The 24389-nt window shown below is 38.0% G+C and overlaps 1 protein-coding gene across 2 annotated transcripts; it reads right to left on the bottom strand.

The window, feature by feature from the left end:
- Nucleotides 1–1775: 1775 nt before the first annotated feature.
- LOC145978073 (coiled-coil domain-containing protein 137) lies at nucleotides 1776–23929 on the bottom strand. 2 transcript variants are annotated; one of them, XM_083110487.1, is made up of 5 exons: nucleotides 23757–23929; nucleotides 23442–23654; nucleotides 20029–20293; nucleotides 11771–12127; nucleotides 1776–2167 (listed from the first exon to the last, which is right to left on the bottom strand). In XM_083110487.1, the coding sequence occupies exons 1-5, from the start codon at nucleotides 23768–23770 to the stop codon at nucleotides 1952–1954; spliced, it is 1065 nt and encodes a 354-aa protein (XP_082966613.1). In that variant the 5' UTR covers nucleotides 23771–23929; the 3' UTR covers nucleotides 1776–1951. The 2 variants fall into 2 exon arrangements, with proteins under 2 accessions (XP_082966613.1, XP_082966614.1); XM_083110488.1 differs by having other exon boundaries at nucleotides 23442–23929.
- Nucleotides 23930–24389: the final 460 nt, after the last annotated feature.

The raw sequence follows: 24389 nt of genomic DNA, 5'->3' as shown, positions 1-24389 counted from the left end.
GTTACCTGGTTTACCGCTGGTAACTTTTTTCATGTACATAAAAATTGCCAGAAAATTTGAAGTTGTCGAACTTCTGTTCTTCTTTTATTTGCATTCCTGCATTGATGTTTTTATTTCTATTATGTCTAATAAATATACACAATAAATAAGAATTGTTGTGGTAAACCAGGTTAATTTTTCAGAATATGCCACTACAGAAGCTACTGGAGTCTCTGTAGCCCCCCCCCCCCCAAATATTGCTGGAAACATTTATAACTAAAGTGTAAATCACCAACCCTGAGACCTTTTGTAAACAAACCATCTCACCGATTTGATGTATCACTCCTTCCCGCATGCATAGAACTCGCCATGTTGAAAGTGGCACTACTTCCTTGCTGTTCACATGATTATTTTTAGAAAATAACCAACGTTATAAAATATCATTATTTACACAAATCTCTAAGCTCATTGAAAGTTACAATGCATATTCCTACAAAATGTACACACTTATCTTGCCTTTCCATGTCAGCAAGTTATTTTACAAAGTTCACTATATTTGGCGGAACAAAAATTGTTATTAGGATGCTTGTCAAACTTTCCAACAGCAATAAATTTACGAACTTTCTTTGTCTTGTTTTGATCATCATCATCAATATATTTATTGGACTTACAGCATTGCATATGGCTGTTTATGCCCATTATATATTTTATTTACATAAGATACAATTTACATAAAATCTACAAAAAAAATTCAAATACACTCCTATCTATATCAAACCTTACAATTATACATTACCATGTTATATAATTTTGTCTAAAAAAATACAAGTAAAATATATTCAATTTGCATGCAAGAAAGAAGGTTTCTGGTGCAAAGAGTTAACCATAAAGGTGAAGCAATAAGTACAAAAGAGAGAGCATTGGGTTTAAAGTTAAACGTCATTTGCGGCAAAGTATCCCATACTACAAATTGGCCGTTGTTTTACATTATGTAATGAAAACTGTAACAACGCTGGATTTTCGTATGGATTATTTTACTTGTATGAGTTTGCAATGCTTTCTGCATGCACGTGGTTTTGTTTACAGAAGGTCTTAGGGTTGGTGATTTTTTTTTTATTATACTAGTGATGTATCATGTTTCTGCATTGCAAATTCAATCATTTTTCCCAATTAATTTCCAAGGACCACTGCCTTCATTAACTGAGGCAGAGATGGTAGTGTGTCACGGCTTGTGTTCTCAAGCAGCGGTAGTTCCCATTTTCTCCCATCTGGTGGCGCTGGTGTGTGTTTCTTGGATTGTATCATCTACTGTGCTTTCTTTTCTGTTGACAGTTGCTCACGTTAATTGGGAAAATTCAATTTCCAACGTGGAAACACAAATCATCACTAGTTCAATACTTAGGGAGATTTCACACCGAAACAAGACGCGACAGGTGATAAACGACACTTGGAAGCGAACCCACAGTAATGAATGCAAGCTTTCGTACCGAAGAGACATAAGCTGCATTTGTCACTTACGTGTTGCTTGGAGTTGGCCGTTTTGTCAATACCGTACATTGTGTCACCTTGCTCTGATGTTTGCGCATGCACGATGAATGTTTTGCTTTAGACTGAATGCTCTCGTGACTCTGTGTCGCTTTGGTCTGAAATCTCCCTAAAACCACGCTTACTGCACCCACCATGAATTTATAACTACGTAGGTACATTCAACAATTTTAGAATGCTGAAAAGTCAAGACATCCACACTGGTACAGAGATGAGCTCAACCACGAAAAGAAAGAAGAAAAAACACTAAATCCTAATTCGTCAGTGTTAATTTATTATGAATTTATTCATCCTTTACACCTGCACATATTGTCAGTGACTCATTCTGCTCTGTACCCAAGGATTCTGTAAGTGGGCTTGCATTTGCTGGAGCTTGAACAAAAACGTCATATATTCATTACACACACAAGTACTCCTTTCGTATTGGTCACTGTGAACCATTTAATTTGTTGACCCTTGTCTGCCGAGCTTTCACCAGGCGATACGCTGCAACAGCTTTAGTCCTTTCTAACTCAATCTGCCTGCGTTCGACTGTTGGCAAGTTCTTTATCTTCTTTGTCAAATCCTGCTTCCCAGGAAATTTCACAAACACTTTCTGCTCGGAAGGCAGGAACTTATTCAGAAATAGGCTCTTCTTTCCTGGCTGGAAGATTAAAATAAAATTATTTAAACAAAGCATGATTAAGCTTGCAACTTAAGAAATAACTTCTTCAAATACAGGCCTGTAGTACAGCACCTCGAATAATGTAGTGTGGAAAACGACCCAAGAAACTGGTTCCCCGAGACGATGACAACATAGATGGCAGTGCGATCCGTACAGGTGCTAATTTTTGTTATGAAAGTAATGCGGCTTAGTTAGTTTTTGGAATATATTGTGTAGATTTGTTTGTCTTGAAAGGCGGTAAGTGAATTGATGGAAACAGTTATATTTGTGGAGTGATTTGCAGTCACGAAATGGCATTCATTTACACAGAAAAGTAACATAAATATGTTTTATCTGCAACGCAACATGAGCAGCAACATCGGGGACATCAAACGTTGGATTGTGTACACAAGTTTATTTTTGTATGCTAATAAAATAGAAATAGTGTCATGAAGGAGAAAAAATATTTCGGGGAATACATATTATCAAGTAATTTTCCCGAAATGCAGATATTCGAAATAATTTAATTTCACATTCCATCGAGTTCAAGTAGCCGATTAGGATGTATCTTGTCATCTCTATCAACAAATTGCTTTACATTCGTGTTGATTGGTAAGTAGAACATTGGTGTTAAGGACTGTGCATTTATACTCGTGATTGTCATATTACGAGTTACGAGTAACAATCCATACCTATGTTTTCTTCCGTATTGTTAATAAGAAACTCAAGGACAGGTCATGATCGACGGTTCAGAATGTTCTTTAATATTTTCGCGACTACTGTACCAAATATCACAACAATTTTCTGATACAAAGAAATGTTACAAGGAAAAGAATTAGACGTTGCAGCAAAAACTCTATTTACTTCCATTATAAGCAGACGAATGCCATGCACCTGTACCGGCACCAGCGCCTCTAGCGGTATCATTTCTGAGTGGAACCTGCCAGAGAGGCCAAAACCGTCCGTTTTGAACACTACATTATTCAAGGCACTGTACCTGTAGCTGTAGCTAGAATTGATCTCTGGGAGAGGAGGACAGGTTATCAGGGGGGGGGGGGGGGGGCTTTGTAAACCAAGTTCATTTTTCAAAAGTTTAACAGTATTAAATTAAGGTAAATTGCTTGGGGGGAGGGAGTCGTTATATTATTACAAAACATAAAATTTAGAAATACCATGCAAATACTACAGTTTCTTCTATATCTTCTAAAACATCTATTGAAGTGTTAATTGACTGCTGCAGACACCATCCCTTAATACACACATCATACTATTTTTGATGATACGGGTATTTATATCATACAAGTAAAAATGTACAATATTCACTTCAATCATAGTGCCTACAACACCCCGGCTGAAGCAATAAAACTCCCCTTCGTTCCAAAAACTTTGGATTTGTTGTTATTTCGCGCAGCTGTGGAAGAAATGTGGATGATGAGGTTAAAAGTCCCAGATATTTGTCAAACAAGAGGTTGCAAAAGGGGCAGGGAAGTTACAGATAAAGAATCTCCCCTATGGAAGAACTTTCTTAAGTCAAGAGCTGCTCACAAACAAGATGAACAAAATAATATATGCTGTCTATTTCCGCTCTTCACCTCAAATAAATTACAATACAAAATAGTTTTACCTAATGTCAAGGGGACTGGCGGCAGTGCCAGGCTATGGGCCTGTTCGAATATGTAATTTTAATTGAACTAATTACTAGCTTCGGGCACACAGATATAACTTGTCTTCATGAAGGTCCACAAGGGATGAAAGTAGGACCTTGCACAATCACAATACTGGCAATTTTTGAAGGTGATGTAATCAGCATCATACTCCAATTGCCATAAATCATGATTTAAATCACTTTAAAGAAATAATTTACAGAATAATGTACATAAGGATTTTGTAGATATCAGAATCTCTTTTGGTGAAAGTACATTAATCTTGTAATAATTTAATGGTGTTTATTTTGTTTATTAGGCTCTAAGAAAGGAGAAGAAAGGAAACAGAATATATGTACTGATGGGGTGAAGCTCACACAGAAGGAAATGCAATATGCAAACTGTAAACACACTTAATTTTCTCTTGAAATACATTTCAATAATTTTTATGAGTAAAAAGAGCAAACATTTTGTGTAGAAAAATATGCAAAATACTAATCATGTTAAGCCGTAAATAGTGTCATTATCATTAAACTATAAATATGGCAGCTAATATTTTCCAAACTATCATAAAAGAAATTGCCAAAATTCAGCTACAAAGACTAAACATATTTTAAGTTACAATTATAGAGCACATGCAGAATGCTTTTTTCATTAGAAGAAAAGTTACTGAAATTATTATAGTTTCACTAACACACTCAACAAACATTTCCACAGTAGATTCATATATACAGTATGAGCAGAAAAGCAGAAAAATGTTTGTTTACATAATTTTTTTTATTTACTTAAATCAAACTGCTCAAAGATGATTTTTTATCACCTGCTCCAGGTACACATATATCAGAGGATGAGTGAACTACAGAGCCACTTTATGCAGGGATGAGAATGGAAAAATCCTAACCTTAGATCATCCACCCTGGGAATTGAACCTTGGCCCATGTTAAACATACTTATTTAATATTAATATATGAGGGGCAGTCAAATGAAAACCGAACACCCGCTACAAAGTGACAATGGAGTTTGTTTTATTCAAAAGTATTGCCACAAGTGTTAAGACATTTATCCCATTGGGAGACGAGACGATCAATTCCAGTCTTGTAGAAAGAGGTAGGTCGTTGATGGATCCACAACCTCACCCACTGTTGCACTTCCTCGTCCGAATGAAACCGACGTCCACGAATGTCTTTCTTCAGGTCACCAAAAATGTGGAAGTCACAAGGGGAAAGATCGGGGCTGTACGGAGGATGTTCAAGCGTTTCCCAGCCAAATGTCTGAAGCTTATCCCTCACCAGATTGGCAGTATGGGGACGGGCGTTATCATGCAAAAGGATGATTCCATCAGAGAGCATTCCAGGGTGTTTTGACTTTATGGCGCGTCGCAGTTTCTACAATGTGTCTGCATAGCGCTGCACATTGATTGTGGCTCCACGCTCTAGGAAGTCGACAAGCAGAGGGCTCTTGCAGTCGAAGAAGAAGCTCATCATGACCTTACAGGAACTCGTATGGACAGCCTTGAATTTCTTTGGCGGGGGAGAATCGCCGTGTTTCCATTGTTGGCTTTGCCGTTTGCTCTCGGGCTCAAAATGGTGGCACCACATTTTCGTCCCCTGTGATGATACGTGACAGAAACGCATACTCTTCCTCGCTGCAAAAGACTCAGACATGCAGTCATTCTGTCAATCTTTTGTCCCTCCGTCTGTTGATGTGGAACCCAATGTGCGCAAAGTTTTCGGAACTGCAGGTGATCTTTGATAATGGCATGCACAGAGCCATGACTAATGCCAACCTGAACATGAATTTCTTCCTCTGTGATTCGTCAGTCTACCCAGATCAGACCATCGATCCTCGCAATCACATCAGGCGTAATGGGTCGATGGGCCTGTCCCGGATCGTCTTGCAGTGATGTGCGTCCTTCGCGGAATCTCTTCTGCCACTCGTGCACACTTGTCAGGGACATGCAGTGTTCGTTATACACTGCAGACATGCGACGATGAATTCTGCATGTTCCACAACCCTCAGCCACCAAGAAACGAACCACACCTCTCTGCTCTTCTTTGCTTGCCTCCATTTCCAATGCTGGATGAACACACTTTTCACTATGCTCACCTCCTGAGCAATGACGAAGCAACTGTGTGGACCTGTGCGTTTTCACTATGCATTTCTCCTACCCTAAAGATGGCAGTATTGATACGTAACAACAGTGTTGCCAACTTTTGCAAGAAATGTGTTTTATGGTGGGTGTTCGGTTTTCATTTGACTGCCCCTCATATATTATTCTTATAATATAAAAATGGATGTATGTGTGTGGGTGTGTATATATGTTTGTTCCGGCATAACTCTCGAACGCCTGGAGCAATTTCAACCAATCTTGGTACACGTATCACTTGCAATCTGGAAAGAATATTTTTGGGGTAGGTATCCTTGCCACCGCTAGGGGTGACATGTAAAAATAATCGCAAAAAACCGATATTAAATTCAGCACAAACAGACATCCATGACTGTATGCAATCTGCACAACAATAGTGTTTCTCGAGTTGTCTAACATTCAGGCTGTGTTGCGAATGGAATCCACAGTTTTTGTGATACTCCCAATGCGGTTTAACTCCAAGTTCATCACCTATCGGCATGGGGGGTGAGAGGGGGTGAAAAATAAAATGCCACAAATGACGTAGATTAGTGTCGAATCCATAGTTTTCGAAGTCGCTAAGCTAATTGGTGACATTCACAATCACATTTAAAATTAGTTACATTTTACACTATAGTTAGAATTCATTATTTTCCTGCCTAATACAAGATTGGGATAAATAAATACCTGGGCAACGCCTCGTAATCAGCTAGTATCATAATAAAATATACATATTGTCTGATAAAGTAATGGTAAGGCACTCTCTTGGAAGCAAAGTAACAGAAACTGTCCACACATTCATTATTTCATTGACGACTTCATAATTGCTAAGGCTGATATATTGAAGCCTATCTAAAAAGTAGTAGTTGTTTGGTTAGGTATTTATGCTGTAATTCATTATTTAAATTTCAGATAGAGCACTTGCATTTTAGAAATGAGATTAAGTAGTTGTTTTGTAATGGAGATGAAACAATTTCATTATAAATTTGTGATTGGTAGCAAAGTAAAATAAATCAATCACTTTGATTCTACTATTATTCAAAGTATTTGTCTTAACAACAAAAGTAAGAACAGAAGTCCACGATGCGAGCAGCACTATTACTTCTATGCAGCTCCCACAAGTGACTGAGGTTAGAAAGCAGGCCATTATTTCTCATGTTGTTTACAGCTGTTACAAGCATAAGAACACAGTTTTTGTGACATTTCAGCAAAACTAAAAATAAATTGTCTGATGAAGGGAAAGTGTTTCCTGAAACATCACAAAAACTGTGTTTTAATGCTTGTAACAGCTGTAAACAACATGAGAAATAATTCTACAATACAAGCAATACGTACACACAAGGGCAAATCGAAAAGTCTTTGCGCCTAATTCTTTTCTAGCTTGTTATAAGTGTTATTACAAAAGCGAGATATACAAGCAATGCAGTAGGCTTTTCTTGGAACGGCCCTATTGTAACTTCCGATGTCTTCCACAGCACGGCGCTGTTATCAGTTGGCAAAGATGGCTGGAGTGCTCAGGAAGTCCACGCCATATGAGCAGCGAAGTGTTTTTCATTTTTCATGGTGCAAAGGACAAACAGCCACAGATAACCACAGGGAAATGAAGCCAGTGTATGGGGACAAGTGTTTATCAGTGCAAAGTGTGCAGTGGTGGTGCAAGGAGTTTGAAAGTGGACGGGAAACGTGGAGGACAATGAGCGATTAACAGCAGTTGAAACCACCTGAGTGAGGAACATGTGAAACAAAAGTGTTTCGCCATTCAGGCATGAAAATATCAATCCAAGACAAACCCATAATCGCACGATTCAATTTTGTCTTTACAACAATCATATCTAAGTTATGTTTCATTCCTTGAAATACAACTTCAACGTTAACTTTTCCTAAAACACCAAGACTATTACCATTTGCTGCTTTCAAGATGATAGGAAAATTGTGTATAGTGCAACCTCGCAATGAAGACTCAAATTGTCTACTGTCAATTAAAGTATAAACAGAACCTGTATCCACTAGGAATGGAATCTTAGAATTGTTGACTTGTAAGTCGATAAACAACGATCCCTGTGTATGCCAAACAGATTCACTTTCTTAACGAAAGTAGTGAAAATTTCTGGACACTGAGCGTTACATTGGATACCAGCGGCGCTGCAATCAACAAATTCACTCTTAGATTTTTCTTCTTGAATATCTGCAAATTTGTGATCTATGGGAATGTACGGCACATTAAAATCTGAAAAATCAATGGATGATTCTCGGATTATATGTTTGAAATTGCTGTGATTGTTTGGTACAATCGTAGGTTTTGAATTAGCTGGAACATTGATAGATCTTTCATTGATACGTGTGTTAAGCACAATGTTTGTGCTAGAAACCAATTTGTTTTTGCTAGAATTGTTATATTCTCTCTTCTTGCAGGCTGTCAAGAAATGATTTTTCTTTTTACAATATCGGCAAGTAGCTCCGACAGCTGGACATTTTCCATTAGGATGAAAAGAATTACAATCATCACACGGTTTACCAGAATCATTGTTTGATTTGTTACTAATATTCCTTGTATCAGTTCTATTTTGTCTGATGTTCATTCGAAGATTGCCCTTGTACCCGTTTTGGATTTACGAAGGGAATTCAGTCGGAGTTTCAGAATGTTAAACAGTATTCTTTAAGTGACTTTGGTTAACAATTCCCTCATTTAATTCTAGCTCGTTGAGATACATGGCTGTATCTATTGCCTTTTTCAAAGGTCAAATCAGGATCTGATAACAGTCTATTTCTAACGCGCACACTTCTCATACCAAGAATAAATACGTCGCGACACATTGAATCAATGAGATCACCAAAATCACATTTTGAGGCTTGCTCTTTGATTTGCACAATGAAATCAGGAATGCTTTGATTATCTATCTGTTTAATAAGAAAAAACTTATGCCTTTCAAGTGCGAGATTCTTCTTGGGCTCATAATGGCGGATCAATGTTTGTTGAATTTGAGCAAGACTGAGCTCTGATATTGATTTAGGTTGTATGAGATTGTATAAATCAGCATGCGTTCTGTGCCCTATTGCTGCTAATAGAACATGTTTAGCCTTATCATCGGGAATGTCTGAAGCTTTGCAGAAATGCTCGAATCTATCGAAGTATTGTTTAATACTTTCCTGCTCCCTGCAGAATTCAGAAAATTGTGACAACTTTTGCATTGTGTAAAGAGATTCTTACCTTCAACAGACAGCTTGAAGAACAATCACAAGAAATAAGTAGAATTACGAGAAGCAAGTATCAAATGAAGTTTCCGAGATCCTCGTCGCCATGTAACCGATCTTGATGCACCCCTTATAAAAGTTGACCCACCCTCGCTGGGGAAAAAGGGCAGCAAGAGACGTTAACGTTTTTTCTGGGGAACGGTTGATGTGCGTTGTAGAGAAGACAGTCCAGGTCAAGCATTGATACGGTTAGGATCCGTGTTACGTTTGATTATTGGTTTTGCGGGCCAAAGAACAAACTGTAAGTGAACTAATGGCCATGATCTTTGCCAGAAAGAGAGATAGTGTCTAAAGAATAAACTGTGAGTGAACTATCGGCCTGTGCAGTATCCCTACCAGAACATGAGAAAAGGTTACTAAAGAAGAGAGGCTACATGTTTATTATGAACCAAGGACAGGAGGATTAGAAGATTGAAGACGTCGAACTCGGTATCAGCAAGATTAGTGCTTTCCTCCCAACTCACCCTAAGTGTTCAACGTTAGTGTTTTTCAGCATGTTTATCGCCAAGTGAAGTATATACCTAAGTAGTTACATCGAAGACGTAAGTACTCTGTGAAATAACCTCTAAGAACTAAGTTTGGTCTAATATCTCAACAAATTCACACCGGAAGCTGACTAATCTGTGTATTCCGGAGTCGTTTGTAAACCACAGACGTCAGGTACCTGGGCCTTTAATACCGTGCGTCCATTTCGATCTGCAGCCGAGAGATCGGGAGAAGCGTGGCGGGCGGCGCTGGCGGAGATGCCGACATTTGCGGCCTGTAATGCTCGCTTATTTTTACGGACATATCCAGACATTTATATAAATATTGCAAAACGAGCACTAACCTGGGTTATAATTCATCATCTGTAATTCATCCAAGTTCTGCAATTATATACACAAAAAAATACGCTTTAGAAGTGACGATAAGAGTCACAGATAATAAAACATTTTAATCATAGTTTTGACCAGCAACGTCCTGCTTAAGTTTATATCCTTGAAAGAGTTTTGTGTCGATGGGGATCGTTTGGAGGTTTCGAATGTGCAACACTGTATCAAGATTACGCTGCCGACGAAACCATTAAAAGTCAATGGTTTTCGTGAGCTTCCTCGATGAACTCGATGAAATTGGGGCAGCGTTAGAAAGTTATCCAAACAAACCTCTACGCCGTGTTTCACAGGAGATGGGAGTGTCAAAATCATCAGCACATACAGCCACTAAGCTACTAAAATTAAAACCATACTCTTATAACACAGGTTAGTGCTCGTTTTGCAATATTTATAAAAATGTCTGCATATGTCCATAAAAATAAGCGGGCATTTCAGGCCGCAAATGTCGGCATCTCCGTCAGCGCCGCCCGGCACGCTTCTCCCGATCTCTCGGCTGCAGATCGAAATGGACGCACGGTAAATATTAATACTGTATTTTGTGGTGTATAAATACTTAGATAGTTAAATGTAAAAATTCACTGCTAGTCTCCTTTTGTGTTATTGACGTTGTTCGACGGCAGAATAAAAATTGCAATAATGAAAGCTAAACCAAAGAAAAAACGATATAGCCATTGTTGAGTTTCGGGTTCTTTCTGTTCTTCGGTGATCCAGGAAATGGAGTTAAGAATAAGACAGAAGTTCCAACACAAACAAAAGTGTATAATTCAGGAACACAATAACAGAATTAGCACAACAACTTACATAATGGTATGAAAACAAGAAGTCTCGTCACGCAGGATGGCTATGACTTTGAGGCATACATGACAGAAGCTAAACACACACTGATGACAAACAACACTTAATAACAAGGTCTGGCGTTCACTGCTGATGCAGATCAAGTCCGGCATATAAGTTCAATCGGTATACAACATTAACTTGCTTATTTTACTGTTTGATTGTGCTTATAAATCCGGGCCCTAATAATTATAAATAATGAAAACTGTTTCTGACAGAGATAACTTGAAAATGTAATAAAGGGAAGCAAAGAAAATAGACATTTCTTTGTCAACATTTTCCTCAAAGTAAATATAGAAAGGGATCGATTGAAGATTTCATGTTACTCCCCCCACCGACCACCAGACTAAAGGATTCTAACTCTGATTTATTATTATGCTCAGAACTTGTATTATCCTCTATTTCCAAGAATCGCTTTTGTTTACTCTTTACAACAATGAAATCTTGCAGCTGCGCTCATTGCGAATCGTGCTCCGAATGGTATTTGAATTGTTTGTTTCAAACGCTGACAATAATGGGAGTTTGTGAATGTACGTTACGGACTGGAAAAAGAAAGGGAGGGAGGGAAGAGGGGAGAGAAAGGGGAGTTATTTCGTGACTGTTGTGTATCCCTCTTTATAGTTACGTTCAGTTTCTCGTTATTAGTGTGGTGATTTTAGCGTCTGTTGCATCATGGATAAATTCATTATAAGAGGAAAACATAAAATCAGTGAGACAAGTGAAAGTGGTGCTAGTGTTGAACCACCGACAGTGAAAAGTGCTGCAGAATCGGTTCCTCCTCCACCGGATATCAGTGAAAATAATGACACTTAAGGGTGGGAGACTGGAACGAGTATGAGCGAGCGAAAGTGGTCCCACGCAGGACTCGAATACATACCTTTTTCTGTGTGTCCTTAGAATGTTTTGGTTTGGCAGTAAAAGTAGGAGGCTGATGGACAACTTCCCCGAATTTAACCGTTTCCTTGACAGGCTCAAAATCATCTTCGTCCTTCTTCATCTTCCCCTTCTTCTGGAGTGTCCTCTTCTTCAGCTTCATTAGCCTCGCTTTCTTCTTCCATGTTGTTGCTTCTTGCTCTTCTAAACTCCTTGGTTTTCTTTTCCTTTTGTCATCTTCCGCCATCTCCTCCATTTCGTTTTTTTGCTGCTTTCTCACTTCCTGTATGTACCCGGTTGCAGGATCCCTTTCGATGTCCACCTTATAACGATCTGCATACTGCGATTCTTTGATAACTAGCTAAAAAGAACAAAGTACCAATCAATGACTATTTGTCATCACTTCAATGATAAATGTAAGTATTCGGGCTGACCCGATACCATTATACTCTTACCCATTCTCACAGACAGCAATACTTAATATTGAAACCATTTAAAAGAGTTCAGATATTTATACTTCAAAATACACCACATCACACAACCAGTGTTTTGCATAGAATTTTTTTTCAGCAAAAATTGCAGACTCTACCAGGACTTGAACCCAGGTATCTGGCATACCGTGCCATTGCTCTACCACTGAGCTACCGAACCAGCCTGGCCTTGCCTGATTTGTCGCTGTTTTACCTGCGTGGAATCGTCTCTGCCAGTGCTACCGCAACAGGATCTGTTGCCTTTGAAACACAGTAGACTACGACGTTGCCTGGTTCCTCTCAGTGTAGAGAACCAGGCAACGTCATAGTCTACTGTGCCAGAGACCCGGTTCAAGCCTGCATTTTTCGCTGAAAATTTCTATGTAGTACATCTCCTGCGTGAGCCTAATCTTCAGTAACCAGTGTCTTGCTTTAAAATATTTATTAAGGGACTGATTTGTAATTTTGGCAGATACCAATACCTAATATTCTACCAATCCGATGTAAAATCCCAAATGGTCCTTAAAGAATCTGAACAGCTCATTGACCTCCTTAATAAATGTATCTGGGTGACTGCAATGAAATAGAAGCTGCTTATTTTCACATTTACTTTTCAAAAATTATAAGAAAATGTCAGAATATTTCACTAAATTATAAGTTATTTGCAGATGCAGTAAATCCTCGTTAATCTTAACCCCGATAAGTCGGACAGTCAAAAGGCAAACAAATAAAAAAAAGGAGGGGGTAATGCAAGGTTTCAAATGTGGATAGAAGTGAACAAGAGAACTTCCCAAAGAAAAGGCAGTCAACCACTGATGAAATTCTGTTTCCCGCAGACTTTGTACTGTACTGTATAGCGTATTTAGGCCTATGCCCTTTAAATACACCATAATAAACGTGTTTTGTTGCTATAAACTGAGTTTTAATGCACTTTCTACTGTTCTTTTAGGTTATCTCAGTTAATCCGGACTTTCGTTAAACCGGTCAACTTATTCCCCCTATTAGTCCGGATTAACGAGGTTTTACTGTATATCAGATAAGTAAAATCATCGCTAAATGTACCGAAATGCCTATATCAGCTGATACAAATAGAGTACAGATTAATTTGTCCTATCCATTATTTACAATTTTATGTCATGTAATCATGTTATTGCAAAAAGTATGACAATCATGCATTTTTAATAATTTCCATGATATTTATACTGCGAAAATCATGTGTGCCATTTCTTTAGACTCCACGAGCCACACAGACTCCGGAAAAGTATCTGATTAAATTTCAACCAATAAATAGTACTTTCCGATACCGATATGATACATCGGCATTGACCCAGCCTTAGTAATTATTAGAGGCACATATTTTTGGTAAATGAAAAAGCAAAATTTCGGTACAAAAACGGAGCCAATTTCAGGTTCAAAAGCAGTAAATAAAATAAAATATCGGTGTTATAGCGGTGAAAAAATGGGTGAAAAGTGGTATATAAAAAGACGTATTGGTTTTAAAATTGTGAATATAATCCTAAATTTGATTTAAAAACTACACTTATTCCACAGAATTAACATTTCACTTCTAATAGCACATTTATGTAGTTATAAGAGTATTAAGTTTATTTCTGTGTAAAGAAGTCCATTTTTGCTTCTCCAATATTAACAGCAGAATTAATTAATTTTCCGGGAATTGCATAACTCTCAGGATAATTCAGACCTCAGAAGGTGTTGCGTCGGCGAATAAACCCTGAATTTCGTGTTTAAGAGTTAATTTCGCTTTTTGCAGTTCATTTCGCATTATTTCGTGACAAAATATGGTCACAAAATGCATCTCTCACCTTTCAAAAACATGAAAAATTAACACTACAATGTGTTTTTTTTCAAATTTCGTTTTTTCTTTAAAAACAAAATATGCATACCGCTAGTAATTATTTAACAGTATACACCAATATATGACGAGATGCTGTGATCAGGCGTAGAAAAAAACAAGGAATAATTCAGGCACCAACCAATTTTTCTCAGGAGCCAGATTTTTTTTTTCCAAATCAGAGCTAAGTCATGAATCTAACTAAGAAAAAGCTACACATTTTGAATGGTATCTTAAAACATAATTTATTAGTTAATTAAAAGTAATTAATTTTCGAGCCAGAGTGGCCTTCCTAAGGAAGGTTCAACCAATAACATCATGAATAACTATGCAATACATTCTAATATATGGCCAATTCTTACCATATCGCTGCAATTTTAAAATTTGGCTAGCAACAGTTAAAAAAAATATGATGGCATGCTCATTATTCTGATGATACAGACAATACACACACACACAAAAAAAACACATACTGCACTTGTTATTTAAAAAAAAGGTAATGGAAATTTCCATAAGTGAAATCAAAATATTAAAAATATATACAGGGTGTTCATAAAGTTCGTTCTTCCTCAGTTGAAAGAATTCCAGCCAACCATAATTAGCAACAAGATGGGGCACCCCCTCATTGGTCCAAGGATGTTCGAGGTCTTCTGGATAGGCATTTCCCTGGCAGGTGGATAGGCTGTGATAGACCTATTCCCTGGCCACCGTGCTCTCCTGATATCACACCCTTGGATTTCTTGGGGTATGTCGAAGATTGTGTTTACCGCACTCCTCTTCCAGATGTTGCTACTCTTCAAAGAAGAATAACGGAGAGTATCCTAACTGTTACTGGTGATATGCTAGGGCGTGTATGGGCAGAAGTGGATTACCACCTTGATGTTATGAGAGCAACTAGAAGGGCGCACAATGAGCTGTATGGCATATAAACATGGAGAGTTGTAGCCATGGGGGTGAAACTTCATGATGTATTCTGTTCCCTTCGTCTGCTTTGCGACACTAGTGACATCTATGGAAGATTTTCAGGAACCATTTGCCTTCTGTTTCATTTTTCTAAACTAGATGGCAGGTCTTGGGGACAGGCAGTGACTACAACCACAACATACAATTCCTGATCCTAGTTAAATGGAACGTGTTTAGGAAGGTCTCCAGAAATTATCATAATTAACAAAGCATCTTTTCCGTTCCAGTGCAACAAACTGTCTCACGAGTTTTGAGTTTAAACCCACTTTATGCACAGATAGGCTATCGGGACTGGGCCTGTAGGTTAAAGTGGGATATGAACCAATATGTGCTCGAAGTGCAGAGCGAGATGTGTGTGTGTGTGGGGGGGGGGGGGCATCCACCACCTGTCACTATTTTAATACATATGAACATCCCACAGATAGCTCGATCAGACATCCATAGCAAAAGTAGAAAATGTTAGCTAGGGGATGTTTGGTCGAGCCTTGGAGTTGGAGATAATGCAGGTTCGACCAGGACTTGAACCCGGGACCTGCTAACCAGTCTGGCTTCGCCATACTTTTGTGTGTACCAAAATGTTAATTAACTGGGGGATGTTATACGAAAATTTTGCTAGCTGGGGGGATACTATTCCCCTGCATCCCCCCCCCCCTCCCTCACTTCAAGCAATGCCCCATCTAAAAATGTACACTTCATGCTTCCAACGGGTATCAAACCCGACACACTTTCATTACATTACCACTACACCATCGGGGAGGCACATCATTCCAATGGTTGATATTTGCTAACTGTACATAATATAAAGCTTATATTATGTAGCGCTTGACATGGATATTTATTATACAGGGTGTCATTTTAATGGCACCCACGGACCACAGATTCGTATAGAGGACATCAAAACAAACAACTTTTCTCAGTAACATTTTTCTCGTTAGTGCATCATTTCGACGCTACAGTCCTTTAAAAAAGCCCGTTTTGCCGCCTGAATGCTGGCAACCACACACATCATTTGATTGCATTTGTGACATCATATCCTGTAGTGAAGCGATGCGTTCCAGGCTTTCCAGGCACTCATATTCTGTGAAAAATGACATAGCTACAATCAGCCACATTATGTACCATAAAACAAAACGAGCAAACACATCCTGTAACTTAACAGTAAGTAAACAAACTATACGAAAAATGGTAGAAGAAAATAGAATTCAAGTGGAAGTGGTCATATCGAATTTTGTGTTAGCTTACATATCAAATATTTGCAAATCTAGTTACCAAGTTGGCATCTCCAATTTAGTCTATCCACTTTGTCCATCTGATCTACTAGTTGTCTGTGACACACTGAACAGATGACAAAATAGAAATGAAAGAACTCAAAATTCCAAAGATAATATAATGCATATTCAGGGCATTATGAGGCAGTGACAAAAATAGCTGAAAATACAGGTATATAAGTAGCAGTAAAACAAGCTCTCCGACGACTGTGTTTATCTATGCACCGGATACACATGTAATAGTTTGCAACTGTGAACAGGGCAGTATATTCGCTACTGATTCATCATTACATTGTTACTGTGGTTGTATGTGTTTTAGCCGTAATGTAACAATGTGAAACTCGGATACTTTCGTTATAAGCCCAAAAATACCAAAATGCATATGGGCACAAACCTGTAGATATCAACCTTGCAACGAGATTTGCAAATATAATTGACCTGTAACTGGGCGTAAACAGCCACATGTAAGCTGTTGGTCCAATAACATTTATTGTTGATGATATTTGACATGTAGGTTGAGACAAAATCCGATATTGACACTTCATTTTGAATACGTTTTTTACCATTTCCCATATCGTTGGTTCACTTCCCCCTTTCCTTAGATGACAGCTTATCTTCTGGCTGGTAGGCTATGATGTTCAGTCTACTGGATGCGTTTCTCGCTTCGTTTTAAAACTAATAATGTGGTTGGTAGTTTGTCATTTTTCACAAAATTTGTGTGTTCCTTGCAACACTACCGTGCGCTGTTTAGACGCAGGATATGACATCACAGATACGATCAAATGTTGTGTTGGGTTGCCAGCATCCAGAATGGCCTTTTTTGAACGGCTGTAGCGTCGAATCGACGCACCGAGAAAAATGTTACGGAGAAAAGCTGTTTGTTTTGATGTCCTCTATACGTTTCTGTGGTCCGTGGGCGCCATTAAAATGACAACCTGTATAACGGATTTACCATCCAGTGCTTAGCTCATTTTCGGCGGGGAGAGATTGCAACACTGGGTCAACGCACGGGTCTGAATTTGAAATGACCATCCCGGCTGGGCTCACTCGGTCAGTTCGACAAGGATGGTGACGCGTGTTGCACAGAGTCTGCTTTGTTTTGAGGCTCGTAAGCAACTGCAATGAGTGTGTGCTGTTTTTTGTTTAGTGCAAACTTGTTATCGTAATCTACACCTGCAAAGAAGTGTATTCTTATGTTTGCATTGAAGGGAATATCATAGTCACAGTAGGTTATTTAAAAGCTGTATAGGAGAAGAACACAAACCCTTTTGAATTTGAAATAAAACGGAGTACCTACCTAGCCCACCCCTCCCCCGGGCACCCCCTTTTGTCAGACCTGAAGCCTGCCATCTAGCGTGAGCATTGAGAAACAAATAGTTCCTTAAAATCTTTGCTAGATGTCACTAAGCGTCACCAGTGACGTCATGGAGTGACGAAAGCCACAGAATTTAACATTGAGTTAATGCATCTCCTTCAGTGATTTGTCTATGGTTGAAGCTCACTTTGCAATCAACAGCATTGTTCTATAGCATGTAATTTCAGAGCTATTTTTTTTTGTAATGGTACTGGGACTTTATGAACACCCTGTATTGTTTTAGAATCAAATTTGCAAATCCAGGCACCAGGTAAAAATTTCCAGGCACAATGAAGACCAATTGCCTTGTATTTGTCTTTCATTACCCCTGTCTGTGATCCAATTGATAGGGTGTCTGGCTGGCACAGGGGATATCCAGGTTTGATTTCCAGGGTGAGCGAGTGCAGAGTTTTTCCAGTAATGCCCCTCTGTGAACTGGCTCTGGAGTTCACCCAACCTCTAATAAATGGGTATCTTTGGGTTAAGGGTGATTGGAGCAGGATGCTGATCACATAACCTCTACAAATGACCAAGATCGTAAATGTGTGAGGTCCTACTTCCATGTCTCCCCATATGCCGTCATGTTGCAATGCACACTCCTGGTCAGGTAAAACGACACATACAACTGTCCACACTTATAAAATGTGCCACTTTATGTGAACAGGAGTGTACAAGGGACGACAATGTGTATATAAAATGTGCCACTTTAAGTGAACAGGAGTGTACAAGGGATGACAATGTGTTCTGCTTGGTTTGAGTTTGCTCTTTAAGTCCACTTTATGCACAGAAAGGCTAATTGAGACTGCACATACAGTCTAAAGTGGGATCCAAACCATTGAGTATCAAACTCAGGTTCGTTTGATTACAAGACAATAAAGTTACCATTATGCCATTGGGGAGGCCTGGTTTGGAATTTAGTGTTTATAAAGATTAAAATGCAACAATAAAAAATCAATAAAAATAACGAAAATAAACTTACATGTAGATTGGTGAAAGAAGTAATTATTTCATTGAAAATATTAACATTCAATTTTCCTACATGAGAAAGAAAATGATATTCTATCATATAAGTGTAGTGTTCTACAGGATGGCTCAAAAAGTCACTTAACACCCGCGATACAAGGCCACTGCAGCGTGAAACATGGAAATGGTGATGACCAATCGTTATCAGGCCAAGGGGGAAACACATTGACGTCACCCGCGTGGTCGGTGGCCATCTTGAATTCAACTTCAGAATTTTAAATGGGAAGGAGGTGATATAATATATCAAATCAGGCTAGAATTTCACGAGAAATGCAATGATGAAGATTTTTTTCGATGTATCTTTAACCAGTAAAAAGTTATGACTGAATTCTTGTACCAATTTGCTCCTTTTCGAGGTGTTAGAAAAATGCCTTAAAATTTGTTTAGCGCATCGGTAATGCATCGAGATCAAAGTGAAGTCTAGGGAGAGAAGTTTATTACCCTTGTCACTGTGAAGGACTTCTCATTTGATGGAAGCATCACACTATAATTGTTCGTGACAACCATTCATAATGCACAGCTCTTCATGGATGTATCCGATTAAAATCTTGTGCTATGGCATGCGAACTTCTCTCCCTAGACATCACTTTGATCTCGATGCATTACCGATGCGCTAAACAAATTTTAAGGCATTTTTATAACACCTCGAAAAGGAGCAAATTGGTACAAGAATTCAGTCATAACTTTTTACTGGTTAAAGATACGTCGAAATAACCTCCACCATTGCATTTCTCTCGTGAAATTCTAGCCTGATTTGATATATCATATCACCCCCTTCCCATTTAAAATTCTGAAGTTGAATTCAAGATGGCCACTGACCGTGCGGGTGGCGTCAATGTGGTTCCCCCTTGGCCTGATAACGATTGGTCATCACCATTTCCATGTTGCACTCTGCAGTGGCCTTGTATCGGGGGTGTTAAGTGACTTTTTGAGCCACCTTGTATATCTTCTCATGTTATGCTCTTTTTGTAATTTTGATATAACACCAGAGTAAGGCCCAATTTTTACAATTTTTGGCTATGTATTTTGTATTTGTATGTGCAAGATCTATTAATGTAGCATTGTATTGTAATGTATTGATATGTCCTATATTACCATGTAGTGTTATTTGTACACACCAGTAGACCTTGGATGCAAATAAACTAAGCAAGACATATGTGAAAACAAAAATTACATTTTGTAAACTGCAACTTCTAATTTCATAAAACCACATGCCTCTCAAGAGCACACTGAGAAAGCTAACATAGATAAAAATTAAAATAAAATGAAGTATGCAGTAGCAGGGAAAAAAACCTTTACAAATAAAATAAAAAAAAACAAGATGGTGCAAACCTGAGTTAGTATATTCACTCGATGGTTGAACTGTTTAAAGTTTTCACCAGGCTGCTGTACAAATTTTGGAGTCTCTTTGTTCCACATTGGATCTTTGGAACTTAATAGGTGCTGCCCAGACTTCTTCTTCTTCTTTCTTTTTTGAACTTTCATTTTTGCATCTCCTTTCTTTAGCTTTTCTTTCATCTTCATAAGTGCTTGCAACTTCTTTGGAATCTCCTGATCATCTGGGTTGGAAGGAGGATGGTTGATTTTAGGTAAGATCCTACAAAAAAAAAAGAATGACTTATACAACTCAGGACTGCTTAAAGTGGTTTCAGTTCCAACCACAAATGAACAGAGATGAGTATTACTACTACTAATAATAATAATAAAATGCATATTAAAAATAACAATGTTATTTATTATTATCATCAGAGCTTTTTTGTGGGAAGGAAAGTTACAGTACTCTTCAAGTTGGTTTGTTGTTATTATGAATTGATGTAGACAGACACACACACATCTTTTTAGTTTTATTCTCATCTATCAAAAGATGCCAGTATGGCATACCGTTGCAAACTGCCAGAAAAAGCACTTTATTATTACATCCAAAGTAAATACATAAACACAAGATCTATCACATCTGTCATACCAGGATATTCGGTTCTCATTATCATATTAAACAAATAACACTTAGCAAAATATTCATTTGTTTACAAGAATTCATATAACGAAGGATGGAGTTCTGTACAGCATATTTAATATATTAAACATTTGCATAAACATCAAATAATTTAAATACATTGGACAACAGTCTTCAGAAATTTTCTTGGCCGAAGTTCCTTTTGTTTTATTGTGATTTCATCATGCAACGAATGCAATTTTTACATGGTTCGATTTCGATGTACGTCTGTTAACACATATGGAGTTTTAACGATTACTTAAGGTTTTTGTTCAATATATGCTTTCGTGGTTAGGTTTGGTTCCTTTAGCATTAACATGAAGTCCCTAAATGTATTATACTAAGGTTCCGATTTACTTCTACATTCATTCCCACGCTTCTACGATATTTACTGTCGCTTGTTAACGGAGAGAAGTCCATGAGAAGTGCGTAAGATAATATTCAAGTTGTTTTTTTCAACAATAATAACTTTTTTTGAGTCCAAACAGTACTCCTTGCTTTAAGGAATGTTCAAATTTCGTGTGACAATGATTTCCAAAATTCTACGATAATTAGTCTTTGTGCTAGGAGAAATGGTAAAATTACAGAATACCGGGAGTATCTCTGATTGCTTTCAAATTTGGTACACTCACTAATTTTGACCCCAAAATCACGAATCTGCAGTTAAAAATTGGCGGTCACGTCTAGACAATGCGAATACCGTGCATACATTACCGCTATGATTGTCGATACTAATGGTCGCCGAAGTTCGCTATCCGTTCCATGGAGTGTTGCTTTACATGTGACAATATGGCATCTTCAGTAAATTTGGAAAACATACTTGCTGCACGAACCATTCATGTAAGGTTAGGTTAGGTTAGGCAATCATAGTTAAAATTCAGGGTATTCATAAACATAGTTTTTGAACGCTAATCATTGCGAAAAATTGTTGTTTCCTTCATAAATCACCGGTGTTTACTTCATTCACGGACCTCCTTATTTCTACATATTTCGCATTTTCTAGACGTGACCGCCAATTTTTAACTGGAGATTCGTGATTAGGAAGCTAAAATTAGTGAGTATGCCGAATTTGAAAGCAATCGGAGATACTCCCGGTATTCTGTAATTGCTCTGGACAAACCATAAAACATTCGGAACAGTTACCCTTAATATTTTTGTGTGCAAAACAATTATGCATCCTACTCCTACATTATTCCCATGTTAATATTTATATTTTCTAAGTGCAGACTGGGTTCCAAAACTAGAGGGGGGGCAGTGGCATACGCAAGGGGGGGGGGTTACCGGGTTTAAACCCCCCCCTTGGGCTCTTGAAATATTATGGAAAATGCTGTAGAAAAAATTAAAAATGGCTAATTTATCACAGTCAAAGATCTGCGACAGTAATAATAATAATAATAATAATAATAATAATAATAATAATAATTTGGATTATTATTCCCATGCAGCATGAAGAAAAACACAACATTCCAAACACAATCTAAACGGCCGCAAAGTTCAATTTTGCAATTTTCTTTTGCAAAAAGTCGCGCAGTGACTCTTGCGAGAATTGTGAAAATTCCTTGCTTCGTCCTTATTGCAAACGTTCTTCCCGGTACTGATTTCACATCCCCTTGTGAACTCTCAAGTGATGCTGAGTCTACATCCACATCATTAAATAATGTCGAAGAAGTCTTTTGTGAATCACCTAGAAGGGATAAATGTGTTGGAATGTCTATAAACTTACTTTACAACGAAAACATAGACTCAGTGGAATTTAGCAACATGTATTCTCGCGCTTCATCATCACCCTGGGTGAGTTCCATAGATAAAGGTAATGTAAATTCCCCCGTGTATATAGCACCGTGCCATGAAGTCACACATAGTGGTGTGGTGGGCCCCAAAGATTCTTGATCTCGAACTATTTTGCAGGTGATGTGATCAGCACCATGCTCCGGCAGCCTTCATCCCCCAAGGTTGCTCTCAGATACCCATAGGCTGGGTGCGGAGACAAGGCTGGATAAATTCCAACCAATTCCGGGAATCGAACCCGGATATCCCACGAAGTTGTCAGACTAGACCAGCGCGGCTCCTTGAATGAGTTTCATATTTCTTATTTCAATAAATTTAATATATTTGCTTGTTTTTATGGATTTTCTTCACACTTAAAATGTCTCACTTATCATATACAAATAACCGTTGACTAGACAATTATTTTGAAACAAAAGAATTATAATTTTGTTCTATTTCTTTCATAAATAGCAGCTGCATTAGTAGTAATTAAACTAATTAATTAATTATAAGAATTATTAATTAATTTATTATTATTATTAATTAATTAAAGTATAATAAAACAATGGTAATGTGAATTTGTAGAAAGTTTTCGAGATAACACCCCCCTTGATGAAATCCTGCGTACGCTACTGAGGGGGGGTAAGGTGCGAAAAAGGGGGGGAGGGAAGGACAGTTTACTTTCCATTGGTACTACCCTCACCTTTCTTGTACATGTACACAGACTTTTCCATGTGAAAAGAACACTTCCAACAGCAGCAACTTAGAAGCACGGTCACTTACACAACTTACTTTTAACAACCACAATTGCTTGCAATTTATTTATTTGCAATCAATCAAGACTAAAATTAAAATTAGGTAAAGAAACCAGCAGCTACATCAGGAACTTAACAAAGAAGAGAATATCGAACAGGTAGAATACAACAATAATTAAAACTTTAGTATCAGCCAAACGTCTGAAATTCCTTTCTTAAAAAAAACTTACTCCTTCATTCGTCTCTTGTGCTGTTTTATTGGATCTTTCACTCCTCTATGTTTTTTCCCTCTGATTTTTCTTCCCATGTTGAAGATAAATCTTTTAAACTGGGTTGGTGTCGTCTTCTTCAAATATGGATTTTGAGAGTTTCTATTATCGTTTATTACAACAGAAAAAATTTCCTTGCACCTCTCACAGCTGGGGATGGTCGCGTGTTGTGCACGTTGGTTTTATTGGCCATAACTGACGGCACGCTTCGCCATCACCTCGCCCTTCGTCTTCTTATGTCAGGCTAAATTATGCATGTTAGGTGAGAAGTGTGCAATAAGTGAGAACATATTATTTCCTCCAAAGCAGTCGACGCATGACTACTATTCCTCCTATTAATAGATGCTGCTTACGTGGATGGAGTATGTTTTATGAAAGCAAGCGACTTAACGTTGAACTTCGCGAACACTTGATCTATTTGCATATGCACGAATATAGATTTCAGTCTTTCTAATGTTGTTCGAAGAAGAAAAAGCCAATGATATAGCAATTAGTATAATACGTATTGTCCTGTACCAGAGTCCATAGCAAGGTTATTGCTGTGAGATGCTGTATTGGATGTGTAAAAGAAGAGGGAAAGAGACATGGAAGAGTAAATAGTATTTCTCGATGAAAATCTGTTACAACTTTTAGTAAACAGAAAGTAAACGAAAGCATGTAATTTAACGGGAATTAAATCATTTTGGTGGTACTAGCATAGAAAAGTTAGGTATGGTACACCCAACGGCAAAAGAAACAGTAGGCGAATTGTACACCACCATTTTAATTCGTTCTGAATTACACAATGTGATGACAATGAATTGAAATAATTATGTCAATAAGCAGAGAACAATATCTGCTTCGAACCAACATAGTTTCATTCCTTAAAACAACACAGGATGTACAATAAAAAAAGTGAAAATAGCGGCG

Source organism: Lepisma saccharinum, chromosome 24 (genome assembly GCF_977018435.1).
Source record: "Lepisma saccharinum chromosome 24, izLepSacc3.1, whole genome shotgun sequence".
Taxonomy (NCBI): Eukaryota; Metazoa; Arthropoda; class Insecta; order Zygentoma; family Lepismatidae; genus Lepisma; species Lepisma saccharinum.
This window is presented reverse-complemented; position numbering and strand designations above follow the sequence as displayed.

Coding starts and splice junctions, on each gene's coding strand:
- LOC145978073 (XM_083110487.1), bottom strand. Junction 20,294..23,441: donor CACAAGAGACGAATGAAGGA/GTAAGTTTTTTT, acceptor TTTTTTTTGTAG/GATCTTACCTAAAATCAACC. Junction 12,128..20,028: donor GAGTGAATATACTAACTCAG/GTTTGCACCATC, acceptor TGTTCTTTTTAG/CTAGTTATCAAAGAATCGCA.